The 24,934-nt window shown below is 56.4% G+C and overlaps 1 protein-coding gene across 1 annotated transcript in view; it reads left to right on the forward strand.

Moving 5' to 3' along the window:
* The window catches only part of PTPRS (protein tyrosine phosphatase receptor type S), a 161,984-nt gene that overhangs the window by 94,698 nt on the left and 42,352 nt on the right, over positions 1 to 24,934 (forward strand). The window contains exons 4-8 of the mRNA XM_059918693.1: positions 3,545 to 3,743; positions 10,116 to 10,261; positions 10,834 to 10,975; positions 17,309 to 17,497; positions 23,766 to 23,876. Coding sequence (XP_059774676.1) covers positions 3,545 to 3,743; positions 10,116 to 10,261; positions 10,834 to 10,975; positions 17,309 to 17,497; positions 23,766 to 23,876 — 787 coding nt within the window. The remainder of the gene's footprint in view (positions 1 to 3,544; positions 3,744 to 10,115; positions 10,262 to 10,833; positions 10,976 to 17,308; positions 17,498 to 23,765; positions 23,877 to 24,934) is intronic.

Raw genomic sequence — 24,934 nt, forward strand, 5'->3', positions numbered from 1 at the left:
ACCCACCCCCATTCCCATTCATCCTTTAATTCTCAGTCAAGTCATAATATTAACATTAAGTCTGGAGGCAGAGAGGTCCAGGCAGAGGGTACCAACCCGTGCAAAGGCCCTGGGGCAGGACCGTGCCTGGCATGTGGGAGGAACAGCCAGAAGACCCATTGGCTGGAGCAGAGTGAGCAAGGGGGAGAGAGGGAGGAGGGGAGGGCAGGGAGGGGACAGGGCAGGTCGTGCAGGACCTTGTGGGCATCAGGGAGGGCTTGGACTTTTACCACCAAAGCAGGAGGGATGGGACCTGACTCGGGTGCTAATAGGTGCCCTCTGGCATTGAGGGGAAGACAGACGGGGTTGGGGGTGGCATGGCAGGAGATGACTCCATTGGTCCAGGTGGGCAATGAGGGGGCTGGACCGGGTAGAGGCAGAAGAAGGGGTGAGAAGTAGACAGTCTCAGCCTGGATTTTGGAGACAGAGCTGACAGAATTTGCTTATATTCTCCCCCAACCCCTCGCAGGGGAGCCTACCGCTGGGTCTTGCAGGAAGCCGGAAGAGGTGGGAGGGTCTGGGGCTTTGCCATGGCAAGTTCCTCCAGGGAGAATGGGGGCCTAAGAGACCCAGGAACTTTTTTTTTTTTTTTTTTTTGGCTGTACCTCACGGCATGTGGGATCTTACTTTGTTCCCTGACCAGGGATCGAGCCCACGCCCCCTGCATTGGAAGCGCAGAGTCTTGACCACTGGACCGATAGGGAAGTCCCAATCCTGGAACTTTTAACCTTCTGTGTTCTGTCTGATCCTTTCCACCCTGAATTTGTCCCACGCCTCCCACCCCCATTCCCGCTCCAGGCCTTGAAAGCCCCCAGTGCCGTGTACTCCCCCGGCCCAGCAGGCTGGAATGACCTCTTTGGGGGAGTTGGGAGCTGATGGCTGGGCCCCGCCTGTGCCTGGATCAGCCCCATCCTGCCCTGTAATTGGGAAGGCGGGGCTGCAGGAGTCAGGGGGTAATTAGGGGCCTCCCTTTTTAGAAGGCAGCTGCCCCTGGCTCCAATGGCGCATAGGGGGCGGGGGAGGCGTCGTGGCCAGGGCCCTTCATGCAGGTGACCCCTGCCCATGCCAGCTGGCATCGGAGGTGAGGAGACTAGAGCAGGGAGGTCATCCCCCCCCCCGCCCCGGGGTGGTGGGTTTGAGCCCCTCCGGGTTAAAATTCTACCTCGGTTTCCCCAGATGCTCTGTGCGGGCCTGGGCAGCCGATCCAAGTGGTCTGGGCCAGAGCCGAGCCCCCTCCCCAGATGTGGCCAAGCTGATGTGCATCTGTGGTCGGGGCCAGCTGCTGTGGTCACCCTGGCCCCAGCTGGCCATGGGCCATTTCCCCAGCTGGGACCTTCACTGTCCTCATCAGCCACTTTTGCTCTTAAAGGGCCCGTGGTTGGGTCCCGGTGTGTATCTGTGGTCTGACTGTGCGCCTGCCTGTCTATGCACGTGCATGTGGATGCGGGGGATCTGACGTTACGTGTCAGTGTGCATATTGTCTGGCTGGGTGCAAGTTTGCTCTGCTGACTGCCCATCTCTGTAGCCCCACTGCGTGCCCGCATCCGAGTCTGTGAGCTGTGTGTTTTTACCTGCCATGCCCTGTGGAGCTCCGATGTGCCTCTGTGTTCATGTTTGCCTGTAGCCCAACCGTGTATGTGTATTGCCTGCCTGACCGTGACCCTGTGTGTATATCTCATCTGGCTGTGTGTCTCTGGTCTTGGCATGTATCTGTGTGTCTCTGACCTGACTGCTTGTGGTCTGACTGTGTATATGTATTGTCTACCCCATCGTGACCCTTTGTCTGTATCTTGTCTGATTCTGTGTGCCTGGGGTCTGATTTTGTGCCTGTCCATGTTTGTGGTCTGTGTGTCAGTTTTATTGGCCTGACTACACATGTGGACCCATCTCTGTTGCCTGACTGTACAAATACGTCTGTGATTATGTCTGGTCTCCCTGTCTGTCTGCGGTCTGACCGTGTGTCTGGGTCTGTCTGTGGCCTATGTGCAAGCATCCTCCTTTTCTGTCTGGTCTGACTGTCCGTGGTCTGACTGTGTGCCTGCTGAGCGCCCCTATCCCCACCCTCCTCCTTCTCCACTCTCCACCCTGGGCCATGACCTGGCCACCAACAGCCCAGCCTTCCCCTGGGGCCACTCTGGGGCTGGGCGTGGTGACCACAGCTGGATATTTTGGGAGCCAGAATCACAGGGGCTGCCCCATGATTACGTGGCACCCGTCCCCGTGGCCATGGTGCGGACCCGCCTGGGGCATGGCCTGGGGTGGGTGTATGAGGTTGACCTGGCCACGAGGGCCTCATCCTTGGGCCTCTTCCTGCCCCCGCTTCCACCCTGGCCCTGGCGAGAGTGGAGAGGGGGCCGTCCTAGGGTTTGGCCCCTGAGAAGGACCCTTCTGCTCTAGAGGAGTTTGGATTCTCACCGCAGAAACAGATGCTGGATGATGAACATTCTCACTTGATTTGCAGACTGGGGTAAATGCTGTGAAGGATGATCTCCGTCATTTCTGAAGCCGTGGGATGTGGGATAGGGGGTGGGAGCTGACCTGCCAGGGGCAGGGAGGGCTTCCAGAGGAAGTGACAGTGGAGCTGAGACCTGTCACGCGGTAGTGGGGGGACAGCATTTCCAGCAGAGAGCGCAGCAGGGTGGGACTGAGCTGGGACCGTGTGGCTGCACCTCTCATGAGAGAGGGGACGAGACCAGTAGTAGCAGCTTCCTGTGGGGCTGACGGGAGCCATGGGAGGTGTTAGAGCAGGGCAGGCACGGGCAGGTGTGTTTGGGGGGAAGGTCCGTCTGGTGGCCGAATGGGCAGATTTGTAGGGACGTTCAGCAGTGTTAGCTGGAGCCTCTTCCTTCGGGTGGGCGGCCCAGCCTGCGAGGGGGGAGAAATTAGATGTTCAGAGCGCTTTCTAGCGGGGGTGCTCAGTCCTGGTTTGGGGCTCAGCCTGGGCTCGGGGGCTCAGCCAGGGGTAGGGGCTGTCTTAGTCTGTTCTGGCTGCTATAACAGAATGCCATAGACTGGGTGGCTTCTAAGCAACACACATCTCTCACGGTTCTGGAGGCCAGAAGTCCAAGATCAAGGCGCTGGCAGAATTGGTGTCTGGTGAGAACCTGCTTCCTGATTCACAGACGACCATCTTCTTGCTATGTCCTCACATGGTGGCGGGGAGCGAGGGAGTTCTCTGGGTCTCTTTATAAAGGCACTAATCCCATTCACAAGGGCTCCACCACATGACCTAATCACCTCCCAAAGGCCCCTAAGACCATCACACTGAGGGTTAGGTTTCAACATAATAGTTTTGGGGGGACACAACATTCAGTTCATCGTGGGGGCTCAGTGCTTTCTTTCTGCCCCATCGTCGCCCCCTGATCCTCCCCCATTGTCCTGTAACCCTCTCCCTCTCATCCCGTGACTCTCGTCTGCCCCTCTGTGATCCTCCTGCTGCCTCCCCCATGAAGGCCCCCTGGATTCCCCTGCTCCCCTCTCACGGCCCCTCTTTTTGTCTCTGCAGACGCTGCCCCGACTGACGCTTGGCTTGAGGCCTCTCTGTGAGGGACCGTGGGGGGGGGGCATCCCCCCTCCAGGGCCGGAGGTTGGAGGTTGCAGGTCACGGCCGAGCATGGCGCCTGCCTGGGGCCATGGTGTGGCATCTGTGGTTGGTCCCATGGGCCTCCTCGTGGTCCTGCTGGTCGGAGGCTGTGCCACAGAAGGTAAGTGCGGGCGTCTTGAGTTTGCATGTGCACGTGTGAACACGTGTCCCCACCCCACCCCCGGGGGGGGGAGGGCGCTGGTTTTGTCGTGCAGAGCCTCTGTGCTCTGTGAACGAGGCCGAGTAGAATGCTTGCTGTGCACTGGGTCCTGAGAGGTGCAGAGGTGAATAACAAGAATGGTATGAAAAAGCAGTCATAGTGACGGTGATGACAGCGTCTGTTTGCCCAGCGTTGAATCTGCACCAAGCCCAGTGCTAAATGCAGGCTTTACCTGCTTCATCTCCCTCCACCTCACAGAACCCAGCATGCTAGTTTCATTACCATCCCCATTTTTCCATGAGAGAAACCAAAGCTCAGAGGGGACTGGGGCTTACTTGAAGTCACTCCTGAGGTAGCCACAGAGTTTTCCTTCCCTTGCCACAGGTAGAAACACCAGCACCCAGTTGGTAGACACACAGGCAATCAAACCTTCCCAGGCGGAGCCAGGGGAGGCTTCTTGGGAGAGAGGGCATTGGAGCTGGGGTTTTGTGGGTGTATAGGAGTTTGCCAATAGAAAGGGCATTACTGGTGAAGGTGTTAGCACACAGAAAGGCCTGGAGGTGAAGAAAGAGGTTGGTGTAGTTTGGGGATGGGCAAGGCTGTGCTTCTGGCAGTAACGTGGAGAGGATGAAAGTCAGTCCTAGTCCTAATGCCACGGTCTATCCCACCACGAGGGGCCTAGAGGAGGTGTCATTAGGCTGATGGGGACACAAAGGCTCAGGTCAGCAGGGAAAGAAACTGGGATCTGCTGTTAGGCTGGGTTTGAATCCTGACTTCGCTGCTAACCTGCTGTGTGACCTTGGGCTAATGATTCGGCCTCGTTCAGCGGCCGTTTCTACCTTGACAGAATGAAACTCAGTATCATCCATCTCCCAGCATTCCTGGGACAAGAACACACGATAAGCCCCTGCATGCTGCTTGCACGCAGTAGGCCCACAATCCCGGGTTACCACGAGCATGATAATTATTGCCCCTGGGTGAGAACACCAGAGGCATACACACCTGCCTCATCCATCCGTGCTTTTTCTCGTTTTTATATTATTTTGTAGTAACTGCCTAACACATTCAGATCAGCCACCACCACCTGATGAGATGGAGGCTATTCTCCCCATCCCCACTGTACAGATGGGGAAACTGAGGCACAGTAAGGTTATGTTTTACAGCCAGGAATCGGCCAGTCTGCCTGGCGCCAGGGCCCGGGTTGCTACCCATCACCCCACACAGCCAGGCGTGCCTGGGCTGTGATCCATCTGGTCACCTCCCAGGGCCTGTATCCTCTCTGCTCTATTCCTTGCAGTGGGAATAGTGGGCCGAGGGCTGAGCATTTTTAGTTTTTCATTCATTCACTTAACACAGGGTTTCCCCTGCCCTTGGCATTGCTGACGTCGGGGCCAGAGCATTCTCGGGGATTGGGGGGCAGTCCTGGGCACTGTGGGGTGCGGAGTAGCATCCCTGGCCCCATCCCCTGAATGGCACCCCCACGTGACAACCACTGATTTAACTTACACTAGTGGAATAAATCATATATTTACGACTTTGACATCTTGCTCCAGTGATAATTAACCAGCCTTGGGCAGGATGCTGAGATCATTCCCACTGACAGGTGAGGAAACTGAGGCTGCAAAGTGGCCATTGTGAGGAGGGGGTAGAGATCACAGAGTTTGGAGGCTATCCTGTCCTGAGTTCAAATCCTCGCTCTATCGTGTGACCATGGGTGGGGCTGTGCTCTCATTCATTCAGTGGGTTTTTCATAAGCACCTACTGTGCGCCAGGCACTGGTTTAGACCTGGGGGACAAAACAGATATCCCGCCCCCTTTTGGAGCTGATAATCTTGTGAGGGAGAGACACCGAGTGTGCTGGATGGTGGACGTGCCCGGGAGCAAGATAAACAGGAAGGGAGATGACAGCATGAGTGGAGGTTTAGGGGCTGCATTTTAAATGGGTGGGAGGGCATCAGGGAAGGTCACACCAAGGAGGTGACATCTGAGCAGAGCCCTAAAGGAGCTGAGGAGTGCACCCCATGCATGTCTAGGGGGAAGGTGTCCTGGGCAGAAGGCATAGCCTGTGCAAAGGTCCTGGGGCAGAACTGTGCCTGGTGTGTTGGAGCAACAGTGACGAGGCCCGTGTGTCTGGAGCAGAGTGAGCGAGGGGGAGAGAGGGAGGAGGGGAGGGCAGGGAGGGGACGGGGCAGGTCGTGCAGGGCCTTGTGGGCAGCAGAGAGGACGTGGCTTGTACCCCAGGGAGGTGGGAGCCCTGGAGGGCTGTGGGCAGAGGAGGGGCAGGTCCTGACTGAGGTGCTCACAGGTGCCCTCTGGCTGCTGAGGGAGGACAGACTTGGGGCGGGGGAGGACAGGATGGGGGGATGCCAGGGCAGAGGAGACTGCAGTGGTCCAGGTGAGCCGTGAGGGAGTGTGACCCAGGCCATCAGCACTGGGCATGTAGCCGGGGCTAGCTCCGTGGATGCTCCCTCAGTGAGCCCTGGAATTCTTTTTTTTTTTTTTGGCTGCACTGCGTGTAGCATGTGGGATCTTAGTTCCCTGACCAGGGATCGAACCCGTGCCCCCTGCAGTGGAAGTGCGGAGTCCTAACCACTGGACCGCCAGGGAATTCCCCTGGAATTGTTACTACTGTATCCCTTTAGGTATTGGTAGCGGCCTAGACTCAAACCCAGGTCTCCGTCTCCAAAGCTGGGGCATTTTGACCCCAGGAGGTGGTCTGTTTAGCAGGAACCCTGTCATCTGGGGGCCAGCAGAGGGGCTGTAGGCACCGTGATTGGCACTGCCAGCTTCAAGGAGTAGCCCAGGTCCTCAGGAAACCATTCGGGCGGGGGCTGTCAGGTGGTAGAGAGCCCGGGCAGACAGCTGAAGTGTCCACCATCCAGCACCAAGAGGAGTGATTTCTGCCCTAGAAACAGCTTCTGGTCCTGTGGGGCCTTCCCAGGGTGCTGTGCGGCCAGCCCAGGCTGGGTTGGAGGGGACTGGTGGGTGGGTCTCCAGCTCTGGCACCAGATTTTTCTCTGCAAAATTTGAAATGGAAAAACAGAAATCAGGCCAAGCCCTTCCCAGCCTCTGCGCTGTTGGCATCGCCACTCTGAACCTCGGTCTCTTCATCTAAGAAACAGGAACACCCAGGGTGCTCTCCATCGCTGAAGACCCCCCACCCTGTATATCAAGTGTACTATTTGCAGGGCTTTGGGAGCCAAATAGGACCAGGTTGGAATCTTAGCTCTTGCCCATCGCAAGCTGGGTGACTGGGGGCCAGTCGCTCACCCTTTCTGAGCCTCAGAATAGAGCTGAGTGTGAGAACAAGCCCAGCACAAAAGGAGCGCTTGCTTCCCACAGGCTGCGGCCATACCCCAGTGTGTCTTTCTTATGTCTGGGGCCCCTTTGCCAAGAAGAGGAAGGGAGGGTTTGTCCAAATGAGAGAATCTAAGCGTCTGCAAGAAATATTCAAATGGGGGATGCAGCGGGCGGAGAAAGCTCTTCCCGGCTGGCTGGGATCCCAGAGCTGCCTGGAGGTAAGCTGAGAGGCGTCTGCCCTGCAGCGAGGGGGCGCCAGGGAGCGAGTGGGCAGCTTCATTGGGCCCAGTATTAGGCAAGCATCAAGGTTCAAAGCCCCAGTTTTTCAAGGGTCACCGGGCGCAGAGAAGTGGTGTGGTGGGGTCCCAAGGAGTGGGGTCTGTTTCATGCCCACCCTGCCAGGTGGCACATAACCAAGTATTTCAACCCAGTGTGATCGGGGCCGTGATGGAAGGGGGCGCCTATGGAAGGATGGGGACAGAGGGGGTCCTGACCCGGCCAGTGGTAATCCAGGAAGGCTCCCTGGAGGAGGTGCTGGCTGAGCTGAGGTTGAAGCCGCCAGATGAAGAGAGGAGGAGGGACGGCACGGGCTCCCATCGTGTCTCGTTTCCCGGATTGGAGGGTGCTCGGGGTGTCTTCCCGGCTCCGAGTCATAAAACGGCAGCTGGATGATTCTCACTCCCTTCAGCCCGCTTCTGCCCTTCCTTCCAGTGGCTCCCCAGGGAGGATTTTTCCCCGAAGCGAGATTCCTGACCTGACCACAGAGACTTTCCCCCGTGACCTTGGCTGGGGACCCATATGGCCCCAGTCACCATTCCTGTAGGAGGGGCAACCCAGGCAGGCAGAGCCAGAGAGGCAGGCCCAGCCCAGGGCTCAGCGTGGAGCAAAAACATCGAAATCAGGCTCAGGGCCTGGAGGTGAGAGGAACAGAAGACGTGGGCTTGGGGACAGACAGACCCAGGATCAAACCCTGGTGCTGTCATTTCTGAGCTGTGTGACCTCATGCAAGCTCATTAACCTCCCTGAACCTGTACAATCCCATCTGTACAGTGGAATTAACAGTCACTTCCCCAGTAAGATCCACAGGATTTGAGTGAGCCCACTGAGGCCTGCATGCAGTGGGGTCTACTGATTTTCCAGAGAGGTGGCCAGTGTAGACGTATATGGTCATATCAATGGGAGCACAGCCTGGAATGAGGGAGGTGAGGCCAGTCAAGCCACTGAGACGGGGACTCTTATTTTGTTCAAAGCCCAGCCTGAGTCACAGATGGGAGAAATTGGGCCCTGTGGCACCCAGACTTGGAACCTGAGGCCTCCTTGAACTTCTCGGCCCTTCTGAGCAGCCAGAACTTTCTAGGTGAACCTGAGTGGCTCAGTGCTCAGAGGCCTGGCGTTGCTCAAGCTTGAGTTGTTCATCCTCTCTCTGCCTCTCCTCAGACCCCAAACTTTTACTTACTTAATATATTTCTTTAATTGGCTCACCTTTCTATTCAAACCTTACAAAAATAATAATTTCAATTTATCTTCCAATAGTTCTAAATGTAAAAAAGTTACCAGGGTATGAAGCTTTCTTTCCCCTGTGTCCAGCCACCCTGCTTTCTCCTCCCAGAGGCAGCTGTTGTTTCTGTGCACACATACACACACACACACACACACACACACACACACACACACACTTTCCCCATTTTCATTTTTCTGATCACACAAACAGGAGCATTTACTATACTTTTTACCCCTCACTTTTTGTCCATTTCATAGTGTATCTTGCTGTTCCTGTCCTAGTAGTTCATTACAAAAGCATCCTTGTCCCTTTTCACAGCTGCATAGTATTCCACTTAGTGGGTGGCCCAGTGTTCATTTAATAATCCCCTTTTGTTGTTTTGTTGGATATGTAGGTTGTTTCCCTCTGGACCTTGTAAGTATGTTGCAGCCCTTGGGTCTGTTGGTAAAACTCTCAGAAGTAACTGAATTCATTTAATGGGATACATTGTAGCATTACTGTGGATGGAAATCCAGTATCCCTTTGGGCGATTCAGAGGTTACTGTGAAAAGTCAATAAAAAGAAGAAGACAATGTTAATGAACTCTTAGGTACTGTAGCCTGTTCGAGGTGCAGAGTTGAGGCTGTGTAGGCATCAAAGACATAGTAGCTCCCACTTGAGACTTTCCTGGGGAGACTTAGCACATCAGATCATCATGAGGGGCAAAGGATGGGGGCACGGGACCAGCCCGGTTCAAATCCCCGCTCAGCCACTGGCTGGCTGTGTCGAAGCAAGGGCCTTGCCTGGTCTGTGCCTTGGTTTTCTCGAGTGTGAAATGAGGATCGTGGTGGCTCTGTCCCCCGGCACTGTCAGAAGGCTGTGACGTTGCTGAGTGTTCACCATCCGCATACAGTAGGCGCTCAATAAGCACTTGCTCTAGTGGTTGGCAGCATCCGATCACCCATTCTGAGCTCTGGCCTCCAGCTCTGACTCCTTGTGTTTGGACCCCTCCCACGGATGAAGAGGCTGGAGTCCTGGGTTCGATCTCTGGTCTGGCCCTGACCTCAGGTCCCTTGGTCACCCCTCTGCTTCCCTGTTTGATGCCTCAGTTTCCCCACATGTCCCATCAGGGGATTCCACCAAGTTCTCTCCTCCCAAGTCTTCTTAAGATCAAGGACCCTCCATAGTTTGGCTGGTCACTACTGAGGGCCTTCAGGGGCTGAATTTAGGGACCCCAAAGTCTCAGGGGTATCCCCTCTCCCCTTCCCCTGTGGCACTGGGTCTGAGCAGGTGTGCCCACGTGAGGTGTGTCCTCGTGTGAGTATGTGTGGCTGTTGTATACGGGTGGGGGGGGGTTGGAGGTGCTGGGCAGGGCCCAGGGTACCCACAGGGGGCAGTGGTATCATTTCTTCTTCTCTCCAGCCCTCCTTTCGGGCCCACATGGTACCTCTGTGGCCGAACAGAGGATGGAGGGCATGTTTACCTGGCCCCATAGGGTCCTCGTCACATGCCCGGGCCCACCAGAGCCCCTCCGCTTCCTGCTCTCTCCCCAGAACCCCCCAGGTTCATCAAAGAACCCAAGGACCAGATTGGCGTGTCAGGGGGCGTGGCCTCCTTTGTGTGTCAGGCCACGGGCGATCCCAAGCCACGCGTGACCTGGAACAAGAAAGGCAAGAAGGTCAATTCGCAGCGCTTTGAGGTGAGTCGGGGGAGGGGGGGAGGGGAGGGGAGACAGCTGAGGGCCAGCCCCACCCCTGGACGGGGCCACGGCAGCTCGGCCACAGAAGCCGTCCCAGAAACGTTCCCCAGGTGGAGCACGGGCGGTCAGGGCAGGCCCCCTCTCCAGACAGGTCCCTTCTCTTCTCCCACCCACTCTCTGCCACGTGCACCCCCCACCATGTGCCCCATGAAGGCCCTTCAGGCTCGCTTGTTCTGCCACCTTTATGCTGTGTGGCCTCAAGCAACTCCCTGCCCTCTCTGAATCTTATCTCAGCACTGCACACAGAAGGGAATTCACAACTCTGTGCACAAGTACATGGTCAGACACGCACATTTCCACATCCAGCACGCCTTCGCATGCCTGTCACCAGACTTACGTGCGAGTGTCACACACCCACTTATGCACAATACCCTTTACTTGTACAGACCGTTTTCTGCCTCCAGCATCTTTACATGGATGTATACACGCATGTGTGTACAGCCCCCAGCTCCTCTCCTGTTCACGCCTGGGACCCCAGCCTCACCCTGACCTTTGTCCCCTACCCGTGGCAGACGATTGAGTTTGATGGGAGTGCGGGGGCCGTGCTGAGGATCCAGCCACTCCGGACACCCCGGGATGAGAACGTGTACGAGTGTGTGGCCCAGAACTCCGTCGGGGAGATCACCGTCCATGCCAAGCTCACTGTCCTCCGAGGTACTGGGCTCCCCAGGGTGGGTCGGGGAGGACCTGGGGCCTGGACTTTGGGGACAAATACCAAAGGGATTCATGAAAGTCTTGCTTTGGATTTTCTCTCTGGGGGGACCTTGATCTCCTTTTTTTAGCCTGTAATACAACTGGGGCCCAGAGCCTTCTGGTAGGAATTTACTGAGTCTTTGCCGAAAAGAAGAGTGTTAAGGGACTAGAATCATCTCCATCTGTCATCTCAGTCATGCTCTTCTGATTACAAGAGGCAGATCCAACTCAAACTGAGAATTCATTGGTTCATGTAATTAAAATATCTGTGGAGTAGACTAGCTTCAGGTTCAGCTGGATCCAGGAGCTCATATTGATGTTCTCAGAGTTCACTTTCTGCCTCTGGGTTTGTTTTCTTCCCTATCAACTGTATCCTTAGTGAGACTCCCCCCATTAGCCCCAGGCTCCAGGGCCCCCTGGACTAAATGACCCAGGACTGCTGCTGTTCGTTGGCCCAGCTTGGGTCAGATGACCATCCCTGAGCTGGTCAATGTGGCTGGAGGAACAAATACTCTGATCGGCAGAGTCTTCCCTGGAGTCAAGTAGACGGGGTCAGTAAGGGGTGGTTCCCCTAAAGAAACAAAGGAGGAATAGAGGCTGGCTAGGCAGAAACAGCTAAATATCACCTCCTCATAGATTCACACAGATCCTTCCTGTGGGCTTCTTGCTGGCCTCATTCAGGTGGGCTAGGGACCAGAAAATGGCTTCCTTATTGTAAAACAGCATCATTCAGACAGTCTCACCACAAACCCGCCTGCCCCCGACCCCAGCTGCTCCCTGCTGCCTTCTCCCTTGCAAGGTGGTTTTTTGTTGTTTTTTTTTATAAATTTATTTATTTATTTTTGGCTGTGTTGGGTCTTCGTCTCTGCGCGAGGGCCTCCTCCAGTTGCGGAGAGCGGGGGCCACTCTTCATCGCAGTGCGCGGGCCTCTCACTGTCGCGGCCTCTCCCTTTGCTGAGCACAGGCTCCAGACGCGCAGGCTCAGTAGTTGTGGCTCACGGGCCCAGTTGCTCCGCGGCATGTGGGATCCTCCCAGACCAGGGCTGGAACCCATGTCCCCTGCATTGGCAGGCAGATTCCCAACCACTGCGCCACCAGGGAAGCCCTGCAGGGTGGTTTTAACCCAGGGGCCTGCAACTTGAGTTCGCATCCTGGCACTGCCCCTCCGTAGCTTTGTGACCTTGGGCAAGTTAATGAACCTCTCTGAGCTGCAGCATCCTCACCTCCAAAGTGGGATAATAATGATGTTCACCACAAGGGATTGTTTCAGAACCAGATACAAGTGGGGGACCAGCACGGTGCCACAAGGGGAACAAGCATTTGGTTGATTCTACCGATCTGATATTATTATTACTGTCATTGTTGTTATTCTGGTTGTGACAAGACAGCTGCCACCAGCCATACTGCAGCTGTCAGGTGGGTGGGTGGGTAGGTGGATTCTGCCTGTCGCCTACAGGGGCACCCTGACCCTGTCTGATCTCTAAGTAGAAGCCACTTGGAACTTCCCTGGTGGTCCATTGGTTAAGACTTTGCGCTTCCACTGCAGGGGATGCGGGATCCCTGGTCAGGGAACTAAGATTCCATATGCTGCACGGCACGGCCAAAATGAAAAAAAAAAAAAAAGTACAAGCCACTGCCAGCCACTGGGGGCAGGTGGCCCCCACATGTGGCTCCCAGGTTAGGAGTCATCCAGTGTCCTCCCAGGCAGTGGAGCCACGGTCAACTTGGAGCCCTGGGAGGAACTGTCACATTGGCCGCAGGGGCACGTGGTCCCAGACCCTGGTGTGCGACCGCCCTCAGAAGGCTCTGCCGTTATCGCCTGGAAATTCCTAGTAATTTTTTAACAAGAGGCCTCATAGTTTCATTGTGTGTGTGTCCTGGAGCCCATCCTGCTGGCGGATTGAGGGAGGAGGAGGGAAGGGGAGGAGTCCACCCGCCCCAGCCCGCCCCGCCTCTTCCCAGCAGATATTTTTGCCCTGACCTTTCTCAGGAACAGCCCGCCTCCCGCCCCGCCCCCCCCCAACTGTGCCAGCCTCCATTGTAAGCGCTCAGAGAGTTAAAAGGACACGCTGTGAATCTGTTAACCGCTCAGTCTCTGGGAGTCTGGGAAAGACACATCTCCGTTCCCCGCCCCCCCCAACAAGACCCTTGGCATCTCTCTGTTCTCGGGCCGCCTAGAAAGACGTGGCGCTTGGGCTGGGCGCCCAGCCCAGAGCGTTTGACCCAGAACGCCTGTGCCCCCTGCCTCCCCCGCCTCAGGCGCCCCCGCCCCGCGAGCCCCAGGGACACCCTCCTCCCCCCTCCACCCCCCCGCGGCTGAGCGGGAAGGTCTGGGCTGCCGGGCCCAGTACCCCCAGCTTCCCTTCCTCCGCTGCCATCTGATTGTGGACCCTGCTCACGCCTCCCGCGCTGTTGTTTTAATTAAACTCAGAGGAATCAGGCACAATGTGGTACTCGATGAACATTTTTGTTTAATTAGGAGCTCTCGGTAACGTCAGGCGGCCGCGGCCTCCCCCACCCTGGCTGGCTGCCGCCCACAGGCACTCACGGGGGCCCCTCGCGGGGCTGCACGCACCCAGGAAGTGCTCACGTGTGGACACGCGTGGGGTGCGGGTGCATACGTGGGTGAGCACGCATGCACACTCGTGCACCCGTGCACACACACAGAGGAAACGGGTGCACAGAGGGACGCCAGCAGACCCAGCCCCCAGCACGCCTGGGCCAGGTTTGAGCACCAAGAATTGAGGCCCAGTTGTCTTGGCCCAAACCTCCGGTGACGTCATCAGTAGCCAATCAGAACCATGCATGAGGTGGTCCAGGCCTCCGGGCCGGGAAGAACAAACTGGGTGTGGAAGCAGCTCAGACAGGATCCAGCCACCCCATCCGACCCCACAGGTCCAGGGCCGGCTTGGGGGTTCTGCAGATGCCGGCCACACCCAGCTTCCTTCAGGCTTAGCCCGGCCTGGGTTCAAATCCCAGCCTTGCTGTGTCCCGGCTGTATGACCCGGGCGGGTACGCGTGTGTTTGAGCCTCAGTTTCCCCCTCTGTGAAATAGATCCCATCTCAGAGGTGGGCACAGAAAGCTACCTTACAGGGCCTGGTACATAGTGCTCAGGACTTGGGACTGGGGCCGTTTTCCTCTACGAAGAGACCCCTGCTTGGGCCGGAACCACAGCTCTCTTGTTTAACTGGGGACACGGGGTGATGGTGCCCCGGCCAGGCTCTCTCTTACCCCGTCTTGGCCTCCTGCCCCTTCCATGTACCTGGGTCTCTGTTCCCTCCCCACATGGTGGCCTCTGGCCCACCTCTTCCCCAGCCCCCTGTCCATCCCCCAACACACCACCATGCCTGGTGCCCCTCCTGGGCATTTGTAAGCAAATACACGTTTATTATTTCCTTTTTACACAGATAGCAGCTTTATCTTTACCTGGAGGCAGCAGGCTTCTTCTGTAAAACACCGGAGTAAATATTTTTGACTCTGCAGGCTAGACAGTGTCTCTTGCAACTTCTCAGTTCAGGAAAGCCGTGTAGATGATGAGGAAACCAATGGGCGTGGCCGTGCACCAATGAAACTTTGTCAACAAAAACAAGCGGGGGCCCCAGGTTTGGCCCAGGGGCTGTAGTTTTTTGTTTTTGTTTTCTTTTAATTAATTAATTAATCTGGCTGTGCTGGGTCTTAGTTGCAGCACGCGGGGTCTTTCATTGCGGTGCACGGGCTTCTCTCTTGTTGTGGCATGCGGGCTCCAGAGCGCACAGGCTCAGCTGCAGCGCGCAGGCTTAGTTGCCCCGCAGCATGTGGGATCTTAGTTCCCCGACCAGGGATCGAACCCGCATCCCCTGCATTGGAAGGCGGATTCTTAACCACTGGACCGCCACCAGGGAAGTCCCAGGGGCTGTAGTTTTTGATCCTTGGTCTACACATCTTTCACACTGAACTCTGTCCACTTAGGAATGCATCTTGGAGTTTGTTACGAATCTGTCTGTAAGGAGATTCCTTCTGCTTGTTTCAGGGACCCATTCGTAGATGGCCCAGGTCTCTACAGGTGTTTAGATTGTCGCCGGCATTTTCCCGTTCCTGTTGGTGCCTCAGGAACACCTCTGCCTTCCTCCTTGAGTGCACGGGCCTGGGGAGCCAGCCGCTGAGCTGAGGGCTCGGGGGTCTCAGGTGGATGGTACCAACTTGCCCCTCCTGGTCCCGCTGTACCAATGAGCATTCCTGCCAGCTGTGGACTAGCAGACCTGTTTCTCCTCGGTCTCATCAGCCCTGCGTGCGGTCACTTTTTTGTCCCTTGTCCATCAGGGGTGGGGCAGGGACTGTGTTAGTTTGCTAGGGCTGCTCTGACAAAGTACCACAGTCTGGGCGGCTTACCTCACGTGTTTTTTTCACAGTCTGGAGGCTAGAGGTCCAAGATCAAGGTGTCGGCAGGGTTGGTTCCTTCTGAGGCCTCTCTCCTTGCCTCAGAGACAGCCGTCTTCTCCTGGGTCTTTACATGGTCTCCACTCTGTGTGTGCCTGGTTCTTAATCTCCTCTTCTTATGAGGACACCAGTCACGTTGGATGAGGGTCGCCCTAATACCGCATTTGACTTAATGACCTTTGTAAAGACTCTGTCTCCAAATACAATCTAATTCTGAGGTCCCGAGGGTTAGGGCCTCAACCTATGTATTGGAGGAGGGGGGAGGTACACATTTCAGCCCATAACAAGGGAGCTAGTGGCTGTTTTAATTTTAGCTGAGGAAGCCTGCCCTACCCCAGGGGACCCTTTGTCCACTGCAGATGACAGGCCAGACCAGAGCTGGGGGTTTTAGGGGTGAGAGCAAAAGGATCCAGGAGTCCAGGTGCTGGAGGGGGAGGGCAAAGGTGCAAGAGGGGGTGGGACCTGGTGGGAGGCTGTTGAGCTGCATACCCCACCCTGGCATCAACTCCAGCTGAGTCAGGCCATGGAGCCCATGGTGCGATGTGCAGATTACATGAACGAAGGCCACCCGCCCCATCGCCTCAGGCCAGAACCACATTCTTCTTTTTTTAAAAAAAATTTTTATTGGGGTATAATTGACTCACAGTGTTGTATTAGTATCAGGTGTACAGCAAAGTGTATCTGTTAATACAAATACATACATCCACTCTTTTTTTTTTAAGATTTTTTTTTTTAATTTATTTATCTTTGGCTGTTGGGTCTTCGTTGCTCCGCGCGGGCTTTCTCTAGTTGCGGCGAGCGGGGGCTACTCTTCGTTGAGGTGCACGGGCTTCTCATTGAGGTGGCTTCTCTTGTTGTGGAGCATGGGCTCTAGGCACACGGGCTTCAGTAGTTGTGGCACACGGGCTCAGTAGTTGTGGCTCGTGGGCTCTAGAGCACGGGCTCAGTAGTAGGCACACCTGCTGTGTGCCAGGACCCGCAGGGGGCGGTAGGGACATGGCGGAGATGCGGATACATCATGAGCCATGGAGTTTGACGCTTGGATGTTCTGGAGTCCAGGAGAATTTTTTATTATTATTGTTACTATTTTGGCCATGCTGTGTGGCATGCAGGCTCTTAGTTCCCCGACCAGGGATCAAACCCGTGCCCCCTGCACTGGAAGCATGGAGTCCTAACCACTGGACCGCCAGGGAATTCCCCAGGAGGATTTATAACTTGGGGCCACGAGCTAGCCTGAGGTGATGCGGATGCCCAGGGGTGATGCAGGAGGGGGCGTGACGACTTTGGGGACCAAGGTGGCTGGTGTGGCTGGATGGAGAGAGCGAGAAGTGTGAGGCTGGCGTGCGACGGGGCAGCCGAGGCCGGCGGGGGCCAGCGTCGGGCAAGGAGGCTGGGTTCCTCCAGAGGGTGGGGGGGGCCACGGGCAGCAGGCGGGGCGGTGTGGTGCCGTTTACATTCCAAAAAGCTCCTTCTGGCTGCTGTAAAGTAACCCAGGGGTTTTGTAGCCTCTGCGCTGCTGACATCAGGGCCGGATCATCCTCTGCAGGGCCGTCCTAGGCGCTGGGAGGGGTGGAGCAGTATCCCTGGGCCCACCCACTCAATGCCAGGAGTGACAGCGATAGATGTCCCCAGACATGGCCCAGTGTCCCCTGGGGGCAGGATCGCCCCGGGTCAGAGGTACTGGTCTCGCCTGATGTTCTCCCAGCAGCTCCCCGACATGAGAGTGGTCTTTCTCACAGACAGAGAGAGAAACAGGCTATAGGAGGTCACCCAGCCAGGCAGGGGCTGGACCCAGGGCCCGTCCCTGAGCCCCACCCTGGTGGGATGGCCTCGTGACAACTGGGCCTCTGCTTTGTTTTTCCCGCCTCCACCCTCAGAGGACCAGCTGCCCCCTGGTTTCCCCAACATCGACATGGGCCCCCAGCTGAAGGTGGTAGAGCGGACTCGGACAGCTACCATGCTCTGTGCTGCGAGTGGCAACCCTGACCCCGAGATCACCTGGTTCAAGGACTTCTTGCCCGTGGACCCCAGTGCCAGCAATGGGCGCATCAAGCAGCTGCGATCAGGTGAGCACAGGTGGCCAGGAGGATGCGGGAGCCACAGAGGGTAGAAGGGGGAGGGCAGCATCTCAGGGCCCAAGCCCTGGGGACTGATGGAGGACAGAAAGGCAGAGCTGATGTGCAGCCACGGAGGGCATTGGTATTGGGGGAGAAAGTGTCTTCAGAGCTGAACCAGTGGGGGTGTAATAGGATATAGACAGGCAGGGGTAATGGGGAGCTATGGCGGATGGTAGGGGGAGAGTTCTTCAGTGCCTGCATGGAGATATAATGGACCCAGATATGTACAATGATGGGGAGCTACAGAGGCCGCAGGGGCAGAGGGTCTCCAGTACCTACGCAGTGGGGTCCTAATGAGGCACAGATAGTTGCGGGTGATGGAAACCCACAGAGGAGGGTGGGTGTCTACAGTGCCCCAACAGTGGGGACATAGTGGGGGAACAGACAGGCAGAGGTGATGGGGAGCCATGGAAGGTGGCAGAGGGAGGGTATCTTCTGTGCTAAAGCAGCAGACTTGTCCAGTGAGGATATAATGGGGTCCAGACAGGTGGGAGTAGAGGGGAGCATAAGGCAAAGGCAAGAGAGTATTTCCAGTACTGAAGCAGTGGGTGTCTCCAGAGGAGATAGTGGGCATAGACAGGTAAGGTACTGGGGAGCCATAGAGGGCTGCAGGGAGAGAGTGTCTCCAAGACTGAAGCAGTAAGGACGTGATGGGGCACGGACAGGCAGTCCAACCTGTTTGTCCAGGCCCCGGCCGGGATAGGGGAGCCTTGGACAGAGCACAAGGCCTTAGCCACCTTGGGGCCAGGCACTTCCACAATCGTGTCTTAGCACAGCACCTCTGTGCCTCTGTCTGTGGGTCCATCTCTCTGCGGGGCTGTGTGTGCATTGTGTCGGCTGTCTTAACTGCCTCACGAACATCCGCGTGTGTGTGTCCGGGCTCCCTGTGTGTCCTGACCTGCTCCCCGTGTGTGGGCACACACAGGCTGTGCCATCGGCACAGGGTTGCCTCCCCACCCCACATAGCAAAGCCTGTCCACGTGTGTCTCGGTCACACGTGTATCCGCGTGACAGTCCCTCCCGTGTGCACGTCTCAGGCTGGTCCTTGTGTGCGCGGACACGTGTGTGGTCGGGATGTGCCCGCGGGCACTCACGCATGTTTCAGTCACATGGACACGTGTTGGTGCACCCTCTCTTTTCTCTCTCCCCTTCCTTTGAGGGGCCCCCCCCCGCCCTGGAGCCACCCCTGCCTGAAGGCCACCCCATCGTTCTCAGCGCCCCTCCCCCCCCACTCACTGCCCAGTCCCATCCTCTGAGGAGTCCTGTCTGCCCATCCTCTGCTTTCGCCTTCCCTCAACAAAGACCCAAACCCTGAAAAGGGGCAGATGTTAAGCCCAGAATTTCTTCCCGGGAGAGACCCGGACCTCGCACCGGGGAGAGATGCAGCCTTCCCCGTCCCGACCTGTCTGAGGATATTTGCAGCTTGGGGGGTTCAGCTGGAGGAGTGATGGCAACCTTCGGGATCCAGTTGCTCCTCTGCTGGTTTCCACCATTGTCGCCCCAATATAATGAAATGATTAAGACTGTGGACCTTGGTGCCCCATCCCCTGGGTCTCAGCATCCTCATAAACCGTGCCTATTCCCTAGCGTTTCTGTGAGGGGCCCCTGACAGGCTGCCTGGTATGTAGCAGGTGCTCAGTGAACATCAGCTGCTTTAAAAATCATAATCAAGGGACTTCCCTGGTGGTCTGGTGGTTAAGACTCCGAGCTTCCACTGCAGGAGGCGCGGGTTCAATCCCTGGTCGGGGAACTAAGATCCCACGAGCCGCACAGCACGGCCAAAGGAAAAAAAAAAAAATTGTAATCAATCTGATCATTATTCTGACCTCCCCTCCCGCACCCACGAGGATACAGGCTTCTGCATACCACCCGTTAATGTTCCTGTTCTCTTTTCTTGTCCCTCCGTTGTAAACGTTCAGAAACCTTTGGTAAGTTTAATTTCTTCACCACGTCAACAACTAACGCCCCCCCACCCCACCGTGTCCCCCCTTCCCGTCCCCTCCCCTCTGACTAATGGCCACCGTGACAGTAACTGTGACCCACTCCACGTGGCATGTTTACTAACGTCTCCCCCCACCGCCCCCCTGCCCCTGACCACCCAGCCCTCCCCATCCGGGCCCCCGGGGGCTGCAGAGAGAGGAGCCCAAAAGGAAAAGAGGAAAAAAGACAAGACCACGAGGGGCTAGTGGAGCTCCGCACATACGGCACCCCCTGCCCCATTCTGGGCCTTGACACTGCTGGAAAATGTGAAATTACAGAAGTTTGCGGGCTGGATCTAGGGAGAGGGAGGAATGTTCCAGCTGGGCTGGTACTGGGTGTATCTTGTCCTCTTTTCCCAGCCCAGCCTAAATCCCCTGCATCCAACTTGCTGGGCTAATTCTTACTAAGGTAAGAATGACTGATATTGGCCCGTGATAGTAACTTCTCATCTTCCTCGGAGTAGAAAGCAAAACCACCTTTAATACCCAAGAGGTGTATCTTTTCCTCTCAACATAGTGGCCATGGGCTATTTGGCCATCTTGGGAAGTTCTGTCCTTTGGCCTCTGGCTTCTGTCACTTGGACTATGGTGATAGTCCAAGTGTAGTAAAACAGCCTGAGCCAGAGCTGACCTAGATTCCCACTGACCCAGATTTTCACTCTCCATGGTGCAGCCTTAGGCAAATTCCCCTCCTTCCTCCTCTCTCCCCTCCCTCTGTGTGAAGAAGGGGAATGGCCCCATTAGGTCGGGGATTTTGTAAGAGATAATATAGGGCCCCCCTAAAGTTCTAGAGGGGCCCCAGCCTGGGAGGCCGGAGAGCTGGGTTCAAGGCTCACCCCTGCCTCTGGCTCATGGCGTGACAGTTCCTTGGCTCCTTGTGGGCCTCAGTTTGTTCATCTGCAAAACGGGTCTGGGCCAGGCAGAAAGAGCTGTGTTTTCTCACTCTCGGCGGCTTCTCTGCCTTGGCCTTGGGGTGCCCAGGTCCTCAGCAGAGAGAGAGGGGGCCCAGATCTCCCCTGGGAAGATGAGCAGAGGGTGGGAAACTCTAGCCCGGCACCACCATTTCTGGTCTCCTGAGGTGTCCCAGCCCCCAGCACCCATATAGACACATAGATCGTTCTCTTCCTCTTTTCCTTTTGGATGTTAAGGAGGCTGCAGGGCCCTCCCTCTGCCCTCCATCCCCTTTCACTGCCCTCCCCTGTCCCTCCTACTTGGCCTGTCTGTAACACCTTCCCTTTGCTTTATTAATGCCCAGCCCTGGGGCACTAACCCCTCTCCCCCTTCTCTAACAAGACTCCCGAGACCCCCATCATTCCGTGACCCTCCCAAGAAGGAATAGGGGGGGAGGTCATGGACCTCTCTTCCTCGGCCCAGAAGAAAGGCAGCCCACAGGGCCAGGCGAGGCCATGGACCTCCCTGGGGCATGGCCACGCCCCTCAGGCCAGTCCAGAGGGGCTTCTAGACTCAGCCTCTCCTTCCCCAGGAGATTCTTGCCTCCTACGGGAAGCCCTCCTGATTCTTCCTCAGCAAGGCCTGCAGGGTTTGTAGGCCCAGGGCTGCCTCAGCGCCCCCTCCCAGCCCTGGGGGCAGAGTGTTCAGGCCTGGCTCGTGGCCCAGCCCCGCCTCCCTGGGGCCCCCTGGCCCCCCCAGGACTGCCTTCTGACATTCACCTGACTCTCTCTGCTTCCCTTACAGAAAGCACTCCGATCCGAGGTAAGAGGCTCTTTCCTCACCCACCCACCCACTCACACTCTCTCGCCGCCCGCCCAGCCCCCCAGGCTCCACGGGGTCTGCCCCAGGCCCCCCTCCACATGTGTTCTCCTCGCCACCCCGCCCAGTGTCCGTGCAGTTTCTGTGTCTGTGTCACTATCTGTGGCTGGGGGCTGAGTGTGGCCGTGGTGGCCCCTTGGGTCACCTGGCCGCAGTCAGGGGGTTGTGTCCTCAGGAAGGGGCAGCGTCTCCCATGCCCACCCAGAGCGCTGGGAGTCAGGCTTCTGGCCACTGCTCTGTATGCAGCCCTCATCTGTCTCTAGCCTTGGTTTTCCCATCTGTACAATGGACATGCAGAGGGGGCCTTCCAGCTCTGGAGCTTTGATTTGGGTGGCGGGGCAGGGGGAGTGGAGGGTCCAGCTTGAGGGAGCAGAGAGATAGGCAGTCTCAAAGGCAGCCCCATGGTGCTGCCCTTAGAGAATAGACTAGAACAGGCCTGGGTGGGAGCCCTAGGGAAGAGTCCATGTCTAGTCCTGACTTTGCCACGAAATGCTGTGTGACCTTGAGCAGGCTCCCTGCCCTCTCTGGGCCTCCATAGTAATACCTGCCTGCCTGCTTCCCTGGAGCCTTGAGGTTGGTAGGAAGTGTTATGAAGGGGCAGAAGCCTAATCCACGGCCCCCAGAGAGAACTTCCCGATCTGTGGGTTCCCCTCACTTCCGTGGGACACCCACAAACAAGGCTGGGAGGAGGGGTCTGCTTGGGACCTTGGACTGGATTTTTGGACTCCTGGTGCCAGGGACTCTGATCAAAACCTGTGATTGGGGAAAACAACAACAGCAAACAAAAACAACAACAGCAAACAAAAACAACAACAGCAAACAAAAACAACAGCAAACAAAAACAACAACAGCAAACAAAAACAACAGCAAACAAAAACAACAGCAAACAAAAACAATGTGTGATTGAAACACGTTTGGAGGTGTTCCCGCACCTTCATTTACCAGTCAGCCAGTCACAGGGTCCAGGACTGTGTGTCTAACGTACTTATAGATATTTACGCAGTTTTATTTACTTATGAAAATGAGGACTTTGGTCCAGGCCTTTGATTTCAAACATAACTGTGGAAACCTCTGCCTCATTTTTAGTTTGTTCACGGGCACTCAAGTATTTGATCAAGGCCCGTGATTTCAAACATACTTAGAGATGTATTTTGCTTGTGAAAATGAAGATTTGTCCCAGGCCTGTGGTTTCAGATATCTTTGGGGAAATCTTGGCCACGTTTTCATTTAGTCATGAGCACCGTAGTGTGTGATCAAGGCCCTGTGCTTTTAAATATTCTTAAGAAGGTTCATTCATTTTCACGTGTTCATGGGAAGTGAAGGCTTTCATCTGGGCCTGTGATTTCAAACATATTGTGGGGAAATCTGCCCTATTTTCATTTACTTGTGGGCACCAAGACCTTTGATTTGGGCCTGTGATTTTAAATAAGCTTGAGAAAATTGACCTCTTTTTAAAATTCTTATTCACTCATGACCAACAAATTCTTTGATCCAGGTTTGTAATTTCAAGCATGCTGGGGGCATTTCAGCCTCAACTTTATTTGCACGGGTTAGAGGTTTTCCTTCACACCTGATTTCAAACACTTTTGAAAATTCTCCCCGTTAACCTATGAGCACCGTGGACTTGGGTGTCCGTCTGTGGTTGCAGACACACTTGAGAAAATTCATTTACTTGTGAGCATCCGGAATCCTGAATCCAGGCCCGTGGTTTTAAAACAGATCTGTGAATTCAGACTGACTTAGATGACTTTAAATCTCTGGGGAAATTCACTCTTCAATCAGTTTCAGGTACAGAAAGCGTGGATCCAGGCCTCTGCTTTCAAACATACCTGATGTACATCACTCTCAGCCTCCTTTACCTTTGCTCTTGTGGAGTGGTAACCCAGTCCTGAAATTTAAACACCCCTGAAGATCTACAACCCTGTCTCTGTTTCTGGACACCGTGGGCCTTGAGGCCTGTGATTCCAAACATACTTGAGGAACCCAGACCTGCGGTCCTTTACACACAGGCACTGGTTGAAACCAGCAGGCGATCACCAGCTCCCTGAATTGGCACATCATTTGTGGTGGCCCCTTAAGTGTCAGGGTCTTTGGAACGGCTGCTGTGGGTTGGGACTGCCAACCTGCTCTCCACCCCACCCTGCCTGGAGAACATCACTTGGTGCTTTCCTGCAAACACATTCTCCCCAGTTTTGTCACTCAACTTGGCAGTCGTTTACGAGGTCCCAGCTGAGGGTGGAGGATTTGTGGGGCAGGCGGTGTGTTCAGGCCAGGATGGGCCAGGATCGGGGTGGGGAAAGGCAGGTAGGGAGGCCCTGACCCAGTGGGGGCTTCTAGGCTGACTCAGCTTTTTCATCTGCCTCTCCGGCCCAGACCGACTAAGAGACAGGACTCTGGGACAGCCCTCCCACCAACCTCCAACTCGAGGTTTCCCCTAATGGGCCAGGCCTTGTCCCCTTTACCCACAGGAGCCCTGCAGATTGAGAGCAGCGAGGAGACCGACCAGGGCAAATACGAGTGTGTGGCGACCAACAGCGCTGGCGTGCGCTACTCCTCACCCGCCAATCTCTACGTGCGAGGTAGGGAACGCTGCGTCCAGGTCGAAGGCAGGGACCCGCCCCACCCGTCCCTCTCCCTCCTCGGGCTCACAGCCTCCGGGCTCCCCTGTCCCCTGCAGACCCCAGCAGGCAGGCCCAGCCCCGCTTGTGGCCACGGGACCTTGGACGAGGCTGTGTCCCTCTCTGGACCTCAGTTTCCTCGCCTGTAAAATGGGGGCAGCTTCAACCCCCACCCCCACCCCCGTGCCTTGTGATGGCCGCCCCGTGGGCTGCAGGACTTGGGGTGGGGGGGCGGCAGGAGGGAATGGGGCAGGGCCGGAGGGGTCAGTCGTGGGCCTACAGGGCCGGGGGAGCCTGCAGGCCTCTGCCCCACCCCGCCCGCCCGCCCATCCGAGTCGGCTTCTGTGGTGTGTCGTGCAGTGCCTCCCCTTTGCTGTGTGCTCGCTTCGCTTCTCCAGACTCGTGGCCTCGTAGCTCCCTGCTTCACCGCCCCCCTAATCTAAGAGTTGGGGAGGGGTCTTCAAGGCTGCCCCTGCCAGCCCCACACCCTCAGCTGTCCCAGAGCCTGGCGCTCTCCTAGTCACCCTCAGAGAAGGGCTCCTTTAGGCAGACGCCTTGGGGCTTGGGCTGAGGCTTGTCAGTTTCCCACTTAGTCACGCCTGGAAGCACGGGTGTCCTTGCCCCGACGCCCCCACCCACCCAAGGAGGGCCTGGGAAGCGGCTACACAAACTTTCTTCTGGGCCCCTTGGTGTCCCCTCAAAGGTGCCAGGTTGGGGGGGTCGCCCCTGCTCCTAGATGTCTCTGTGGACCCCGTCTCATCCCCGGGTCGGTTCTCTTCCGTCCTTTCAGAAATTTTAATTTGTCTCCTCCTCCATCTCCTGCATCCCCTTGGCTGTTTCTGATCCGATTCGTGGTAGAAACAGCTCCCGCTTGCCAGGAAACAGGGTCCCGTTCATCCCCCCGGGCTGCCCCAATTGGCTCTGTATACTTGACCCCATGCCAGCCTTCTTCGGGCCTCCGTTTCCCCCGTTCGACGCACCAAGTCCCTGCCATTCTCCACCTGGGAGGCCGTGCGGCT

The sequence above is a fragment of the Balaenoptera ricei genome, chromosome 3, assembly GCF_028023285.1.
Source record: "Balaenoptera ricei isolate mBalRic1 chromosome 3, mBalRic1.hap2, whole genome shotgun sequence".
Taxonomy (NCBI): Eukaryota; Metazoa; Chordata; class Mammalia; order Artiodactyla; family Balaenopteridae; genus Balaenoptera; species Balaenoptera ricei.